Source organism: Pseudochaenichthys georgianus, unplaced genomic scaffold (assembly GCF_902827115.2).
Source record: "Pseudochaenichthys georgianus unplaced genomic scaffold, fPseGeo1.2 scaffold_514_arrow_ctg1, whole genome shotgun sequence".
In the NCBI taxonomy this organism is placed as follows: Eukaryota; Metazoa; Chordata; class Actinopteri; order Perciformes; family Channichthyidae; genus Pseudochaenichthys; species Pseudochaenichthys georgianus.
In genome coordinates, this window is record NW_027263075.1 from 100,074 (window position 1) to 117,592 (window position 17,519).

Sequence of the window (17,519 nt, forward strand, 5' to 3'; positions counted from 1 at the left end):
TAATAGCTTGCTTGTTGCTCGGTGTAATGTGTTATAGCATTATAACATCTGATAATTAGCACTACTCACAAAGCACAGGGGAGGCTAAAGGGGATGGCATTGTTTTAGTAGATAGTGAATTTAGACAATAATATACTTGTTTTCTTGTTGGACAAACTAAATGTTGACCAGTGCTGGCTGCAAGGGATCCAAGTTATCACAGTTTGTCCTCAGGGGGCAATGAATGTGTTTTTTGTAAACAACGTTCACTGAATTTGCCATGAATTATAAAATGGGGAGCATTTATGCGTAAACAAGCAGCTAGCTAGCAGTCGGGCATGGTTATTTTGAGGATGGTTTTATTAAAGTGACGGAGGAGCAAAATGCATCATGTGACTTAAGGTGCTAGCGAATAGAGCCATCAGACAAGCTGAAGTGGAATCTGATTCCTAGCAGAAGGCAACATGTCTCCTGTTTCCCTCTGCCTGATGTAACATTGACCATTACATATCCCTGGGGTGGTAATACAATAGTGAAGTACCTCAAAGTTGTATTACAGTATATTGACTTATATACCTCTGCTGCCAGTGCGAGAGGAGAAGGCCTCTGGGAACAGTAGTACACCATTTCATTATAATCATGATAATAATAGTAGTCAAGATAGAAGAAGAAGTATGGATCAAAGTGGTGGACCTGGTGCCAGACACAGTGGAAGCAGCTCACCATCAAATCTTTCACATTGTGGATAGTTGGTTCTGTATTCTAGGCTCTGTTACAGGTTTCCTTTTCGCTTTTGTCATGTTTTTGAAGCCACCATTGGTCTTTGTCCACGGATGGTAAAGCTAATTGACTGGCCTTAAAAATAAGAAGGATAACAGCATTTAATTTCTTAAAACATACATTTACCCTCAGTTGTGGTTGAGTAGTTCAGTGAGGTCAGAGGGAAGGAAAACTGAGGAGTTGGACACAGGAGATCATTTTTAATTTCCCGTTGTATATCAACACAGTTGGGTTGAAATGAAATGTAGTATTGTTGGTGACGGTATACTGACTTTAGCTACTTAGTCAACAGTTAACACGGTTTGTCTTGCATAGCAGCGTTGACATTGTAGTAAGAGTGTAGTGTTTTATCTGTTCAGAAATCTAACACCATAGGACTGAGGGGGAAGTGACATCTTGTTGCCATGGGCGATAGTGGAGGTTGTTGGGCTGGGTCAACAAAGTGTGTGAGAGTGTGTGAGTGTGATAGAGAGAGGGAGCGGGAGCAGGAGGATGGTCCCCAAATGGTTCTGCATTAAAGACTTCAGAGTGATCAGCAAGCTGGATACACTTAGATATTTGTATATCCTTAAAGTGGAGTCTCAATCCAGAGAGGCGGGACTGAAGGTCACCGAGCAGGATGTTCTGTGATCAGCTGTTCTTCACCCTCACATGGACTATTCAGCTTGTGTAGATGGTCCGACAGTGGAACGTGTGAGCGCGATCCATTGGAATTGAACCTGGTGGATATTTGAAGATGTCACTGTTTTTATGAAGGCTTTGTATCGAGCATAACCTGCATGTGTGAAGCAACAATTATGCACTCATCAGGTCAATCAAGATACCTTTCCACCCGGAGTTGTGGCATTTCCCATGTCCGTGCTGGGTAGAGGTCTGCTCACATCAGAAATCATTGTCAGAGTGCACACGTTTGGACTGTGCACGTGAAGATGTATAAGCGTCGGGAGTATGTGGAACTCTATGAGAAGGATCTGGCCAAATGGGCACTGCTACGCAATGTCAACACTGTGGTGAAACACAGCACACTGCTGCCGGTACGAACCTGTGTGTGTGTGTGTGTGTGTGTGTGTGTGTGTGTGTGTGTGTGTGTGTGTGTGTGTGTGTGTGTGTGTGTGTGTGTGTGTGTGTGTGTGTGTGTGTGTGTGTGCAATGAGGGAAATGAGCACACTCTTGCCGTGAGCTTATTGAGATGTTTGATATTATTTTCCTAGCTTCTCATTAAATAGATACTAATCTAGCAGCAGGTAACCTTCACTAAAGTTAGAACAACTGGAAACAGCTGGCCTGTAAGGTTACACAATCCGTGTCAATATGTTGGCAGTGGTGATAACTCTCCTGTCCCACATCAGAATAGAATATTCTTATAAACCACTGTGCAGTATTTTTGCCAACTGCCAACTGTTGGGGTGTTGCCTCTCCTGTAGTGTGTTCGATAGTGTGTTCTAGTGCATGTAAATGGTCTGCAAAGGCTAAATCCCTGTGTTCACACCCACACACTCCCCCGTAACATAGTGACATCACTGTGTAACACTGGCACTTCTATTGGCTAGCGCTCCAACACGTTGTACCTGATAGATTAAGGAGTGGGACATCTCTTAGCGGTTGACCAATCACAACAGAGCCGGCCAGCTAACCAATCAGAGCAGCCTGGGCTCTGGTTTCAGACAGAGGGTGAAAAGAGGTGCTGCAGCACAGGCAGTATGAGGAAAATAAAGAGCTTTTTGAACATTAAAGCAAGGAGACATGTCACAGTAGAGACACTACATAGTATACTGATATACACCTGAACATCAGCAGGAGAGGACTCTTTAAAGTAGAAACACTACATACTGATATACACCTGAACATCAGCAGGAGAGGACTCTTTAAAGTAGAGACACTACACACTGATATACACTTGAACACCAGCAGGAGAGGACTCTTTAAAGTAGAGACACTACATACTGATATACACCTGAACATCAGCAGGAGAGGACTCTTTAAAGTAGAGACACTACACACTGATATACACTTGAACACCAGCAGGAGAGGACTCTTTAAAGTAGAGACACTACATACTGATATACACCTGAACATCAGCAGGAGAGGACTCTTTAAAGCAGAGACACTACATACTGATATACACCTGAACATCAGCAGGAGAGGACTCTTTAGAGTAGAGACACTACATACTGATATACACCTGAACATCAGCAGGAGAGGACTCTTTAAAGTAGAGACTCTACATACTGATATACACCTGAACACCAGCAGGAGAGAACTCTTTAAAGTAGAGACACTACATACTGATATACACCTGAACATCAGCAGGAGAGGACTCTTTAAAGTAGAGACACTACATACTGATATACACCTGAACACCAGCAGGAGAGAACTCTTTAAAGTAGAGACACTACATACTGATATACACCTGAACATCAGCAGGAGAGGACTCTTTAAAGTAGAGACACTACATACTGATATACACCTGAACATCAGCAGGAGAGGACTCTTTAAAGTAGAGACACTACATACTGATATACACCTGAACATCAGCAGGAGAGGACTCTTTAAAGTAGAGACACTACATACTGATATACACCTGAACATCAGCAGGAGAGGACTCTTTAAAGTAGAGACACATACTGATATACACCTGAACACCAGCAGGAGAGAACTCTTTAAAGTAGAGACACTACATACTGATATACACCTGAACATCAGCAGGAGAGGACTCTTTAAAGTAGAGACACTACATACGGATATACACCTGAACATCAGCAGGAGAGGACTCTTTAAAGTAGAGACACTACATACTGATATACACCTGAACATCAGCAGGAGAGGACTCTTTAAAGTAGAGACACTACATACTGATATACACCTGAACACCAGCAGGAGAGAACTCTTTAAAGTAGAGACACTACATACTGATATACACCTGAACATCAGCAGGAGAGGACTCTTTAAAGTAGAGACACTACATACTGATATACACCTGAACATCAGCAGGAGAGGACTATTTAAAGTAGAGACACTACATACTGATATACACCTGAACATCAGCAGGAGAGGACTCTTTAAAGTAGAGACACTACATACTGATATACACCTGAACATCAGCAGGAGAGAACTCTTTAAAGTAGAGACACTACATACTGATATACACCTGAACATCAGCAGGAGAGGACTCTTTAAAGTAGAGACACTACATACTGATATACACCTGAACATCAGCAGGAGAGAACTCTTTAAAGTAGAGACACTACATACTGATATACACCTGAACATCAGCAGGAGAGGACTCTTTAAAGTAGAGACACTACATACTGATATACACCTGAACATCAGCAGGAGAGGACTCTTTAAAGTAGAGACACTACATACGGATATACACCTGAACATCAGCAGGAGAGAACTCTTTAAAGTAGAGACACTACATACCTGAACATCAACAGAATTTGCCCAATTTATTCCAACTGAACGTCCTGGATTGTGTCTCTGGTACTTTACTTGAGTATTTTATGTTATACACCACAGCATTGTACTTCTACCCACCCACATTAGAAACAAATGTCTTGCTTTTTACACCACTATATTTAATTGATAACTTTAGTTACCAGTTATTTTGCAGATTCAGATCAATATACAACATATAATTAACTTGAAAAAAAGAGAAAGAAATGGACACATTTATGCATCGATAATAACGACCCAATATCATAAAACAAGAACATCAGTATGTACTGTTTAACCCCTCGCTGTTCACTGGATTCCATTGTAACTGCCCTCCTGCATCCAAGGGGGAGGACTCTTCAGTCACAGGGGGAGAGTTTGACCCTGAATAGTTGGACAGGAGAGTATCTGTGAACTGCTCTGATGTGATCTGTACTAACCCTTCTTTCCTCTCCTACATCATGACTGTCTGCTGGTTAGATGTCCTCCATGTCCACCTCGACAGATTCCTGGTACACATTTGGTGTTTTGTCCTTTCCAGAAGCTTCTAGCCCAGTCTGTCTGGAGATCATCGGGGATTATTTCACCCTTTCACACTGCACCTTTTTAATTGACTAACCCTGCTAAGACTAAAGGGGAACTATCGTATTTTTCGACTGGGATGCTATTTTGACCAAAAGCTGCACTGTCCACTGCACGGGCTCATTCAATACTCGACCAATTACAAACATGTTTGTCCCCATAAGTCCCTTAGACACAAAATCATGGGAAAAGGTCAAGATTAAGAAATACAGAAGTTCCCCTTTAATGCATCACCTTCAATCAACACGGTAGTGTCTGCTTGGGTTCACATGTTAATGACTCCAGACTGCGTTACTCCTGGTCCTGCTGAAGATTGGAAACGGTTATGATTTCTTTATGAAAACAAATAAAATAATGGATTCTAATCATGGGTCTGATCAACTAACATTTCTAATTTTGATTACTCATGTGATCGTCCTTACTGCGGTCATTCTGACATTGATTTAAAATGAAGATTCTTTTTGATGGTTTAATTGAATAAGTGATGGTCCCTTTCCTAATTCTAGTATTGGTCTTTATTTTGGATTTCCCTTCAGGGCGACTATGTGTGGTTGGATCTGAAGAGCGGCGGGGAGTTTGAGGTGTCAGTCGGCGCTGTCGTCAAGCTCTGTGACTCAGGACAGATCCAGGTGTTAGATGATGAAGGAAACGTAAGTGCTGGAACACTTTTTGTTAGTTTTCATAGTGTATTACTAGTTCTAGTTCTATTTTAGATTTATTTTGTGAAAGATTTATTTTGTTGTATTATGTTTGAATTGTAATTCTTTCACTGTCACGTCATGGTCATCGGGAATTGTTTAAGTTCTTCAACCAGAAGTTTAGTTTAGTAAATATTTATTTATTTTGTGTTGACTAACACTGTTGTTCCCTGCTTATTACTCCCCCCCCCCAACAGGAGCACTGGATCTCCCCCCAGAATGCAACAAACATCAAGCCGATGCACCCGACCTCCATCCACGGTGTGGAGGACATGATCCGCCTCGGAGACCTCAACGAGGCCGGCATCCTGCGCAACCTGCTGATCAGATACACAGAGAAACTCATCTATGTGAGTGTTAATACTACTACTGCACACTAATACTGATATACTGTAGTACGATAACCTGCTGATCAGATACACAGAGAAACTCATCCATGTGAGTGTTAATACTACTACTGCACACTAATACTGATATACTGTAGTACGATAACCTGCTGATCAGATACACAGAGAAACTCATCCATGTGAGTGTTAATACTACTACTGCACACTAATACTGATATACTGTAGTACGATAACCTGCTGATCAGATACACAGAGAAACTCATCCATGTGAGTGTTAATACTACTACTGCACACTAATACTGACATACTGTAGTACTATAACCTGCTGATCAGATACACAGAGAAACTCATCCATGTGAGTGTTAATACTACTACTGCACACTAATACTGATACACTGTACTACTACCCAGCTAGAAATGTTTGGTTCTAAAAACATTCTGAGAATGTTACCATTCACTGTTCTAGGAATGTTTTCAGTGGGATGTTTTCTTTTGGTTCCCAGAATGTTCTTCTGAAAGGTGGGATAACGTTCTCTAAAGACATTCTTAAAATGCTTGATAATAACCTTTTTTAAATGTTTTTGATAACATTGTTAGAACACTATGCCCTACTATTCTTAAAACGTTTTCAGCCGAAAGTTAGATTTTTTTATGTTGCCAGAATGTTATTATTTTTAGAGTAAGATAACGTGCGTTATCGTTCCGTTCAGAAGTCTTTTCTTTTTTTTAAATGCGACCAGCAGCTAGTACAAGTCACTGTCGGTGTCACATGTACTGGAGGGGACCCAGAATCAGACTCGGAATCAGCTGTGAAAGTAACATTTGTTTATTAGAAAAGGGGAGCTGGGAGTGGAGGTTGGTTATGGCGGCAGTGGGAAACAGTTGTTCCAGGGCGGAGAGGCCTGGCTGGTCTTGGGAGTGTGGAAGACCTTGGATTCCTCCTGGGAGAGATATACAAATGAGTGTGAGGCAAAAGCAGGCAAAGTTGTCAAAGAATATTCTGGTCAGAAGCAAAAAAAAAAATATATAGTTTTCACTCCGAGTGGGAGGATGATTATTTTTGTATCTATTCCAATTCAAAGTCCATCTGTCTCATCTGCAATGCGAGCGTGGATTTATCGAAGAAGGGTAATTTAGGAGCGGCATTTCAAAACAGTGCTCAAACGCTACGAGACGGAATTCCCTCCTAATTCTGCCCTACGCTCCAAAAGGGGAGGGGCCTGAGAGGACAGCTAAATGCACAGCAGTCCATTTTCACCAGGCCCAACAACAAGAGCAAGGCTGCTCAAGAGCATCTTATCGTGTCAGTCACGTTCTTGCGAAACACATGAAGTCTTTCAAAGACAGCGAAGTTGTGAAAGAAGCTTTCCTGGAGGCTGCCGATGCGTAATAAAAATAACAGTAGCATTTCAACAGGTTTTTGATATAATACAAACTCAAGTTAGATACCGTTATTAATCAGCTGTAAGTTTTAGTTTGTTTGAACTTATTAATTATAATTATTGTACACAACGGTATAAGAATGCAAACTTAAATTGATTATAGTCTATTATCAATTCAGGTTAAGAAGCTAGTGTTGCTTGCATCCTATTTTAAAGGCATTTCTTTTTATACTCGACTAAAATGCAACAAAAAAAGGGTTTGATTCTATAAATTTGGTCTTTTTTATTGCACTTTGGCAGCAGATTCCTGAGTAGCTTCAGATCTGAGTTGTCTTATTAGTAAGCCTCATTTATACTTTTGTAGAAACACTATTTTTATATAATGGCAAAGAAAGGGTTCAGTGTCTTTTCTTTTTTCCCTGTGTCACATGTGGCAGCACTGTTCAATGTTTCTTGAAAGCATTACCCACTGTAGTGACGTGTGAATAAACTCCAACTCTGTGTCAACAACACTGCTGTGTAACTTCAGTTAAATTAGAAAGAGGTAAGATAAAGGATCTGCAGTATTTTATGAAGTATTCATCATACAAAGGTCAGTTTTATACAAGTAGAAGTGTGTATTTACCTGGTAGTAGGCTGTCAGTAATGGCTACGCCTCTCTATTTGGACTGGTAGATCTCGGCAGACTGGCAACTTTAAAAGTAGCTCTCGGTTCAAAAAAGGTTGGGCGCCCCTGCCCTACGGGAAACAGCAATGGGGTCGGGTGCGCTGCCAGAAGGGTGGCAGTGAAAGCGGAGGGTCTCGACGGACCAGACCCGGGCGACAGAAGCTGGCTTTGGGGACGTGGAACGTCACCTCTCTGGGGGGGAAGGAGCCGGAGCTTGTGCAGGAGGTGGAGCGTTACCAGTTGGATCTGGTTGGGCTCACCTCTACGCACAGCGGCGGCTCTGGAACCTTACTTCTGGATAGGGGTTGGACTCTATTCTTCTCTGGAGTTGCTCAAGGTGTGAGGCGCCGGGCGGGTGTGGGGATACTCACAAGTCCCCGGTTGGGTGCTTCGTTGTTGGAGTTTACCCCAGTGGACGAGAGGGTCGCCTTTCTACGCCTGCGGGTTATGGGGGGGAAGACTCTGACTGTTGTGTGTGCTTATCCTGTTAAGCCCGAGAGACCCCGGTACCGGGGCCCTCCTGCAACATCTTGCAGGAAACAGTGTCTGAGGGCATGTTCATTTAATAAACTATGAATGTTTTATATCCATGTAACGGAAAGAAACTCATCTAACTGATCATTTTAACAACGAGCGAAAAATGCTAACAGATGACTGCACCGAAATTCACTCACAAAACGGTAAAACCCCCATTTCCACCCAAATCACCTCAGAGGTGGAGTTTTTTTTGCTAAACCTCTCTAAAAAGATCAAATGTCACTTGTTTTGCATCAATCTTGATACAGGATACTTACTATATGTTGTACTTTGGATTCCTAAAGCTTTTAGTCTACCTTACCATCATCCAAGGGTAGTTTTCACTATAAGTAAAAAATTACTTTTGGACGGACACGATAATGTACAGTTTTTTACTATGTTCAATCTGAATTTTCTTTAAAATAAAAAACAACTATATTGATTCTGACTTTTCTACATCCAACTCACAGGTTTATCATTACTTTGAGAAAAAAGATTATTAATTTAACCCTTTTAGAAGGGAAGATATGGTCATTTGTTCTGGGAATGTCATTTTCGAGCCTGAGACCTGAAAAACAGGCTCAGGGCTAAACTGGTTATGCACCAAACAGCAATTCAGAGTATACGGCCTTCTTGGAGACCCTGGAAAGAGTCCTGTATGGGGCTCCTGAAGGGGACTCTTTAATCTTGCTGGGAGACTTTAACGCACATGTGGGCAATGATGGAGACACTTGGAGGGGCGTGATTGGGAGGAACGGCCCCCCTGATCTGAACCAGAGTGGTGGTTTGTTACTGGACTTCTGTGCTAGTCATTGATTGGCCATAAAAAACACCATGTTCGAACATAAGGATGCTCATAAGTGTACGTGGTACCAGAGCACCCTAGGCAGAAAGTCCATGATCGATTTCGTTATCGTATCATCGGACATGAGGCCGTATGTTTTGGACACTCGGGTAAAGAGAGGGGCGGAGTTGTCAACTGATCACCATCTGGTGGTGAGTTGGGTCGAGTGGCGGGGGAAGCCTCTGGATAGACCTGGTAAGCCCAAACGTGTAGTTTGGGTGAACTGGGAACGTCTGGAGGAGGCCCAAGTTCAGGAGGCTTTCAACTCACACCTCCGGCGGAGCTTTTCGGGCATTCCTGTGGAGGTTGGGGACATGAACCAGAGTGGTCGGTGTTCAAAGCCTCTATTACCGAAGCCGCGGTGGGGAGCTGTGGTCTCAAGGTCTTAGGTGCCTCAAGGGGCGGTAACCCTCGAACCTCCTGGTGGACACCGGTGGTCAGAGAAGCCGTCCGACTGAAGAAGGACGCCTTCAGGGATTTGTTATCCCGGGGGACTCCCGAGGCAGTTGCAAGGTACCGACAGGCCCGAAGGGCAGCAGCCTCAGCCGTGGCCGAGACAAAGCAGCGGGTGTGGGAGAAGTTCGGAGAAGACATGGAAAAGGACTTTCGGGCCGCACCAAAGTTGTTCTGGAAAACTGTCCGACACCTCAGGAGGGGTAGGCAGGGAACCATCCAAGCTGTGTACAGTAAGGATGGGATCTTATTGACCTCAACTGATGGGGTGTTAGGGCATTGGAAGGAACACTTTGAGGAACTCCTGAACCTGACAACTCCGCCCTCTATGTTAGAGGCAGAGCTGGAGTATGACGGGGGATCAACACCAATCTCCCGGGGGGGAGGTCACTGAGGTCGTGAAAAAAACTCCACAGTGGCAAAGCCCCGGGGGTGGATGAGATCCGCCCGGAAATGCTGAAGGCTCTGGGTGTTGATGGACTGTCATGGTTGACACGTCTCATCAACGTTGAGTGAAAGTCGGAAACAGTACCGAAGGAGTGGCAGACCGGGGTGGTGGTTCCCTTTTTCAAAAGGGGGATCAGAGGGTGTGTGCCAATTACAGAGGCATCACACTACTCAGCCTCCCCGGGAAAGTTTACTCTAAGGTACTCGAAAGGAGGGTCAGGCCGATTGTCGAACCTCAGATTGAGGAGGAATAATGCGGATTCCGTCCTGGTCGTGGAACGACGGATCAGCTTTTTACTCTCGCAAGGATCCTGGAGGGGGCCTGGGAGTACGCTTATCCGGTCTACATGTGTTTTGTAGACTTGGAGAAGGCGTATGACCGAGTTCCCAGGGAGTTACTGTGGGAGGTGCTGCGGGAGTATGGGGTCTCTACTCAGGGGCATCCAATCTCTGTACTCCCAAAGCGAGAGCTGGGTCCAGGTCGTCCAGGTGTCGGCAGTAAGTCGGACCCATTTCCGGTGAGGGTTGGCCTCTGTCAGGGCTGCGCTTTGTCACCAATCCTGTTTGTAATATGCATGGATCGGATTTCAAGGCGTAGTCGTGGGGGAGGGGGTCTGCAGTTCGGTGGACTAAGGATTGCACCACTGCTTTTTGCAGATGATTTGGTTCTAATGGCTTCATCGGTCTGCGACCTTCAGCACTGGGACCAAGGGGTAGACCTAGGACCAGGTGGAGGGATTATATCTCTTCGCTGGCCTGGGAGCGCCTTGGGATCCCCCAGTCAGAGCTGGTTGATGTGGCCAGGGAAAAGGAAGTTTGGGGCTCAATCAATCAATCAATCAATCAATCAATCAATCAATCAATCAATCAATCAATCAATCAATCAATCAATCAATCAATATCACAAATGTTACATTTGTCTCAGTGGTCTTCACAGTTTTTACAGAATATCAGTATGACAATACGACACCCTCTGTCCTTTGACCCTCTGTCCTTAGACCCTCACATCGTACAAGGAAAAACTTCCAGAGAAAACCCCACAGTTTAAAGGGAAACATGGGAGAAACCTCAGGGAGAGCAGCAGAGGAGGGATCCCTCTCCCAGGACAGACAGACGTGCAATAGATGCCGTGTGTAAATCAAAAAAGAAAATACATTTACAACATAGGTAGTCCAAATGTTTGGAAATGCATGTGTCTATAATAAGAAGATGAATCCAAGAGGATGTCAGCAATCTTGTGGGAGCCATCAGGGAAGTAGTATGGTGAGGGTCTGGCAGGACCGCAGAGACAGGTTCAGCCACGACTCGAAGTCCAGTTCTCAGATCCAGTACTCAGGATAGAGGATCCAGGACACACGACCACAGCAACAGGATTAGCCTCGACTCAGGATCCCGGCGTATATATGGATACAAAAAAAGAGATTGAGGGAAGCTGGGTTAATCGGAACATGAGAGTACACAGGTACAAACAGTCAGAAAGACGGAGTAAGGTGCCCCCCCCCTTTTCCTAACTCTAGTTAGTACACGTGCTGCAGCATTTTGAATCAGCTGAAGCAACTTAACTGACTTCTTACTACACCCTGATAATAAAGAGTTACAATAATCCAGCCTAGAAGTAACAAATGCATGGACTAGTTTCTCTGCATTGTTTTGAGGCAAGATATGCCTAATCTTGGCAATGTTGCGTAGATGGAAGTAGGCGGTCCTTGAGATTTATTTTATGTGGGCGTTATAACACCAAGATTCCTTACAGTCTCACTGGAGGCCAAATTAATGCCATCCATAACTAGTATATCTTTAGATAGTTTGTTTCGTAGATTCTTTGGGCCGAGTACAATAACTTCAGTTTTGATCATGTTTAACATCAAAAAGTTTAAGGTCATCCATGTTTTTAAGTCCTTAAGGCAGTCTTGAATTTTATTTAGATGATTGGTTTCATCAGGCTTGATGGATAAATATAGTTGAGTATCATCCGCATAACAGTGGAAGTTTACAGAAGGATTCCTTATAATATTGCCTAACGGAAGCATATATAATGTGAACAAAATAGGTCCAAACACCGAGCCCTGTGGCACTTCATGGCTAACTTTGGTTTGCGTGGAAGATTCATCGTTAACACGTACAAACTGAGAGCGTTCAGATAGATAGGACCTAAACCAGCCTAAAGCAGTTCCCTGTATGCCAACTAAGTGCTCTAGTCTTTGCAATAGGATATCATGGTCGATAGTATCAAATGCAGCACTGAGATCGAGCAAAACAAGAATAGAGACAAGTCCCTTGTCTGAGGTCATTTGTGACTTTAACCAGAGCTGTCTCTGTGCTATGATGTGTTCTAAAGCCAGACTGAAAATCTTCAAATAAATCATTGTTTTTTAAGTAATCACACAGCTGTTTTGCGACCGCTTTCTCAAGAATTTTTGAGAGGAATGGGAGATTAGAAATAGGTCTATAGTTGGCTAAAACCTTTGGATCGAGGTTGTGCTTTTTAAGAAGAGGTTTTATTACTGCAACTTTAAATGATTGTATTTATTAAATATTATGAATATGTCTTTATTATCAGGCTATGGCCTGATAATAAAGACATATTCATAATATTTAATAAAGAAGTGCTAATTAATGGAAAAACTTCTTTCAACAGCTTAGTTGGAATTGGGTCTAAGGGTGCGTTCACACCTGCCTTGTATAGTCCGGTTGAATCGAACCCTGGTGCGTTTAGCCGCTTGGTGCGGTTCATTTGGGTCGGTGTGAACGCAGTCCGAGACCTCTGAAGTGAACTAAACAACCGGACTCTGGTCCGCTAAAATAGGTGGTCTCGGAGCGCTTGCTTGCGAACTCTGGAGCGGTTCATTGCTGGTGTGAACGCAGTCCGTCAAACATCTTAACGAAAGAGTCTTTCAAGACATCCGCGGTTGTTAATTTAAAGAGTGAAGCAGAATTAAGTGTTGAACAGTGTCGTGTAAAGTAAAAATGCTCCATCAACTACAAAAAAGTAAGAACACCTGTCGTCGGTGAAACGCCCCTTCTTACTGCAGAACGTCTCTCATTATGTTATAATGTTTTTTAACGGACGTTGTCTGATTATAATCATATGCGTGGGCCGCTAGTGTCTGTTGATCTCCAGATTAACAGCAGCATGAGAATAACCTGCCGAAAGTGCCGATGCTCCATAGGCTCCGGTAGAAATTGCCGGGAGTTGTGTTTTTACTCCCTTAATGACTGACCAATGGTTGAACAGCATTTCCGTGCACATTACTTGTGTTTAAAGTAGGGCTGTCAAACGATTACAATTTTTAATCAGATTAATCACAGCTTAAAAATTAATTAATCATGATTAATCACCATTCGAACTATGTCCAAAAGATCTAATTTCTGTATATTGTTGTGGGAATGGAAAGATAAATGAAAGATGGCGGATATATCCATTTAACATGTTTATTGTAACATTTTTCTGTGTGTCAAAATGAAAGAGAGCACCTATCAATCATAAAACCGTGGGGTCTTAATTCATTACGTGTTGATTTCTATCAACGGGGGAGTACTTCAGGAAAGTCGACGGGGGGAGGCTAGTAGAGTACTTCGTGACCACAGAGTGTGAACGTTGTGATCAGCTGTTTTAGCGCAGTTCTCCAGTGTAGGGGGGGAGTCTCCCTCCGCAGCCGGTTGGCGTAGTTTTGGTACAATTCCGTTGTACAGACCGACGTTAACAGCAGCCTGTCTGTGCACACGGAGACCGACTCTGTCGTCCGGTGATCTAACCGCCTTCTGGAAAAGCTTCACAAGTACGTCGGTACGCAAATGCGCTTTGTGACACAAGTGACGGTACGCATTTCAGATTACGCACATAACCTGCGTACCAGTTATGTGTTACCTGTACTACAGCAAAAGTATTCTCCGTCGGGACTTCCTGCAACAACACCACGCCGTTATCTTGATTTTGATTGGCCAGAAGACATTATCAAAGATGTTCTATTGAGAAAACGATCACTACATGACAAAAGTTTTCAAAACCGTTTCTGGTCTTCGGTATTTCCAGACAAGTGGCTACTGAAATCAATCTTACTAACTGCTGTCTGTGCAATTCTCCGCGCCAGTTGGCGGACTTTATTTTGCTTACCTTAACATCATTGTTCATTGTGGGGCTAAGCCATTTCTTGGTATGGGTGTAGCCTACCCCAGCCATACCCTGGCGCTGCCACTGGTGGGATGTATGGGGCGGGCCATTCTGCACATGCGTTAAATGCGTTAAATATTTTAACGCAATAAATTCAAAAAATGAATTACCACCGTTAACGCGATAATTTTGACAGCATGAGTTTAAAGTTTATAGTCCGTTTGAGTTTTGCCCGTGTGAACGCAAACCGAAGCTTCTGAAAAATGAAACAATGTAACAAACTGTCGTCTGGTGCGCACCAGAAAACGGACTATTAGGTGTGAATGCACCCTAACATGCACGTTGATGGTTTAGAAGAAAGAATCATTGAATTTAATTGTTCAAGGTTTATGGCTGAAAAGCATTCTAGTTTATCTAGTGTAATATTAGAGCTTACATTTCCGGGAGCTGTTGATAACACTATACTGGTCAAAGGCAAGAGGTCATTGAATTTGCTTCTAAGAGTAACAATTTTATCGTTAAAAAAGCACATAAAATCATTACTACTGAGTGCTTTGGGAATAGAAGGCTCAATCGAGCTGTGGCTCTCTGTCAGCCTGGCTACAGTGCTGAAAAGAAATCTTGCATTACATTACATTACATTGCATTTAGCTGACGCTTTTATCCAAAGCGACTTACAATAAGTACATTCGACCAGGAAGACACAACCTTGAAGAAAACAGAATCATATAAGTACATCAGGTTTCATAGAGCCAAACATTTCAAGTGCTACTCAACTGGCTTTAGATAAGCCAGTCCTTTATTAGCATATAAGTGCTCTGTTAGCAGTTCTTTGTTAGTAATTCTATCGCTCGAAGTGGAGTCAAAAGAGATGAGTTTTCAGTCTGCGCCGGAAGATGTGAAGGCTTTCTGCTGTCCTGATGTCAATGGGGAGCTCATTCCACCATCTTGGAGCCAGGATAGCAAACCCACGTGTTTTTGCTGATGGGAACTTGGGTCCCCCTCGCAGTGCGGGTGCAGCGAGCTGTTTGGCTGATGCAGAGCGGAGTGCACGTGTTGGGGTGTATGGTTTAACCATGTCCTGGATGTAGGAAGGGCCAGATCCATTCACAGCATGGTATGCAAGTACCAGTGTCTTGAAGTGGATTCTAGCAGTTACCGGAAGCCAGTGGAGGGAGCGGAGGAGCGGCGTGGTGTGGGAACATTTAGGAAGGTTGAAGACCAGACGAGCCGCTGCATTCTGGATGAGCTGCAGAGGTCGGATGGCACATGCAGGTAGACCAGCCAGGAGGGAGTTGCAGTAGTCTAGGCGTGAGGTGACGAGAGCCTGGACCAGAACCTGCGTGGCTTTCTGGGTCAGCTGGGGACGTATCCTCCTGATGTTGTAAAGCGTGTATCTGCAGCAACGGGTTGTAGCAGCGATGTTTGCAGTGAAGGACAGTTTGTTATCTAGGGTCACTCCCAGATTCCTTGCAGTCTGAGTCGGGGAAACAACAGAGGTGCCGATGTTGATTGTCAGGTCAAGAGTGGGACAATCTTTTCCCGGAAGGAAAAGCAGTTCAGTTTTGTCAAGGTTGAGCTTGAGGTGATGAGCAGACATCCACTGAGAGATGTCAGCTAGACAAGCAGAGATGCGTGCGACGACCTGGGTCTCTGAGCGGGGGAAGGACAGAATTAATTGGGTGTCGTCAGCGTAGCAGTGGTATGAAAAACCATGCAGGCTAATGACTGATCCGAGCGAGTTTGTGTACAGGGAGAAGAGGAGGGGACCAAGAACAGAGCCCTGAGGGACCCCTGTAGTTAATTGACAAGGGTCGGACTCGGACCCTCTCCAAGTTACCCTGTAGGTACGGTCTTTGAGGTATGAGGTGAGGAGGGAAAGTGCAGAGCCTGAAACTCCAAGTTCTTGGAGAGTGCGAAGGAGGATCTGATGGTTCACCGTGTCGAATGCAGCAGTCAGGTCCAAAAGGATGTTGACAGAGGAGAGGGATGCTGCTTTGGCTGCTTGCCTTATTCTTATTCTCATCTATTAATGAAGAGTAGTAGGCTGCTCTCACTTTACGCAGTGCTTTCTTATATTCATTGAGAGTAATATGCCAAATTAAACGAGATTCTTCAAGTTTAGTGGAACGCCATATCCTTTCAAGTTGTCTCGACTTTTGCTTTATTTTGCGGGTTTCGGCATTATGCCATGGAGCTAGTCTATGTTGTTTTATTTTCTTCTTTTTCATAGGAGCAACAGAGTCTAATTTTATTTGCAGCGCATCTGTAGCACTATCAACAACATGATCAATTTGGGGTGGTGTACATTTTGTATAAGTTTCTTCCCTTACATGCAGACATGCTATCGAGTTAAGTATTGATGGAATCTCTTCCTTAAATTTGGCTATAGCACTAACAGAGAGGTTTCTGCTGCAGGAGCTTTTGACTAATGCTTTGTAGTCTCGTAATAGTACTTCGAAAGTTACCAAAAAATGGTCGGATAAAGCAGGATTATGCGGTTCGACTAATAGTTGCTCAATTTCAATACTATAAGTCAGAACAAGGTCGAGAGTGTTATTATAACAGTGGGTTGGTTTATTTACACTCTGACGGAAACCAATATAATCTAATATAGAGTTAAATGCAACAGTAAGGCTATTTTTATCATCGTCAACATGAATATTAAAGTCACCTACGATAATTACTTTATCTGTTTTAAGAACCAAAGTTGATAAAAACTCAGAGAATTCTGATAAGAATTCTGAATAAGGACCTGGTGCACGGTACACTGTAACAAATAAGATTGGCTGCAAAGTTTTCCAGGTCGATGCGTAAGACTAAAAACAAGGCTTTCAAAGGAGGTATAATTTAATTTTGGTTTAGTATTGATAAGTAAACTTGAGTTAAAGATTGCTGCAACTCCACCTCCTCGGCCCGTGTCTCGAGCAATATGAGTATTGATATGGCTGGGTGGAGTGGCCTCATTTATGCTGACATATTCTTCATGTCTCAACCATTATAATCTGATATTAAATCATTTATCAATATTGCTTTAGATGCTAAAGATCTTATGTTTAAGAGTCCACATTTAATCTTCCTGTTTTGTTGCACTGTAGTAGTTGTTTTTATTAAGTTATTATGTGTGACACCTCTATTAGGTTTTACTTTAAATTGTCCTTGGGCAGACACACACACCGTTAATATTGGGTATTTTATTGGAGAGAGTGCAGAGAAACATATAAAACTGCGACTCCTCCTCCTGGTCTCAACTCCAGTTCGTCATGGATCAAGTCCAC

The 17,519-nt window shown here is 43.3% G+C and overlaps 1 protein-coding gene across 1 annotated transcript in view; it reads left to right on the forward strand.

Moving 5' to 3' along the window:
• The first annotated feature begins 1,688 nt into the window (after positions 1-1,688).
• Positions 1,689-17,519, forward strand: part of LOC117442973 (unconventional myosin-VIIa-like) — a 90,981-nt gene continuing 75,150 nt past the window's right edge. Inside the window, exons 1-3 of the mRNA XM_034078934.1 lie at positions 1,689-1,793; positions 5,313-5,426; positions 5,672-5,824. Coding sequence (XP_033934825.1) covers positions 1,689-1,793; positions 5,313-5,426; positions 5,672-5,824 — 372 coding nt within the window. The remainder of the gene's footprint in view (positions 1,794-5,312; positions 5,427-5,671; positions 5,825-17,519) is intronic.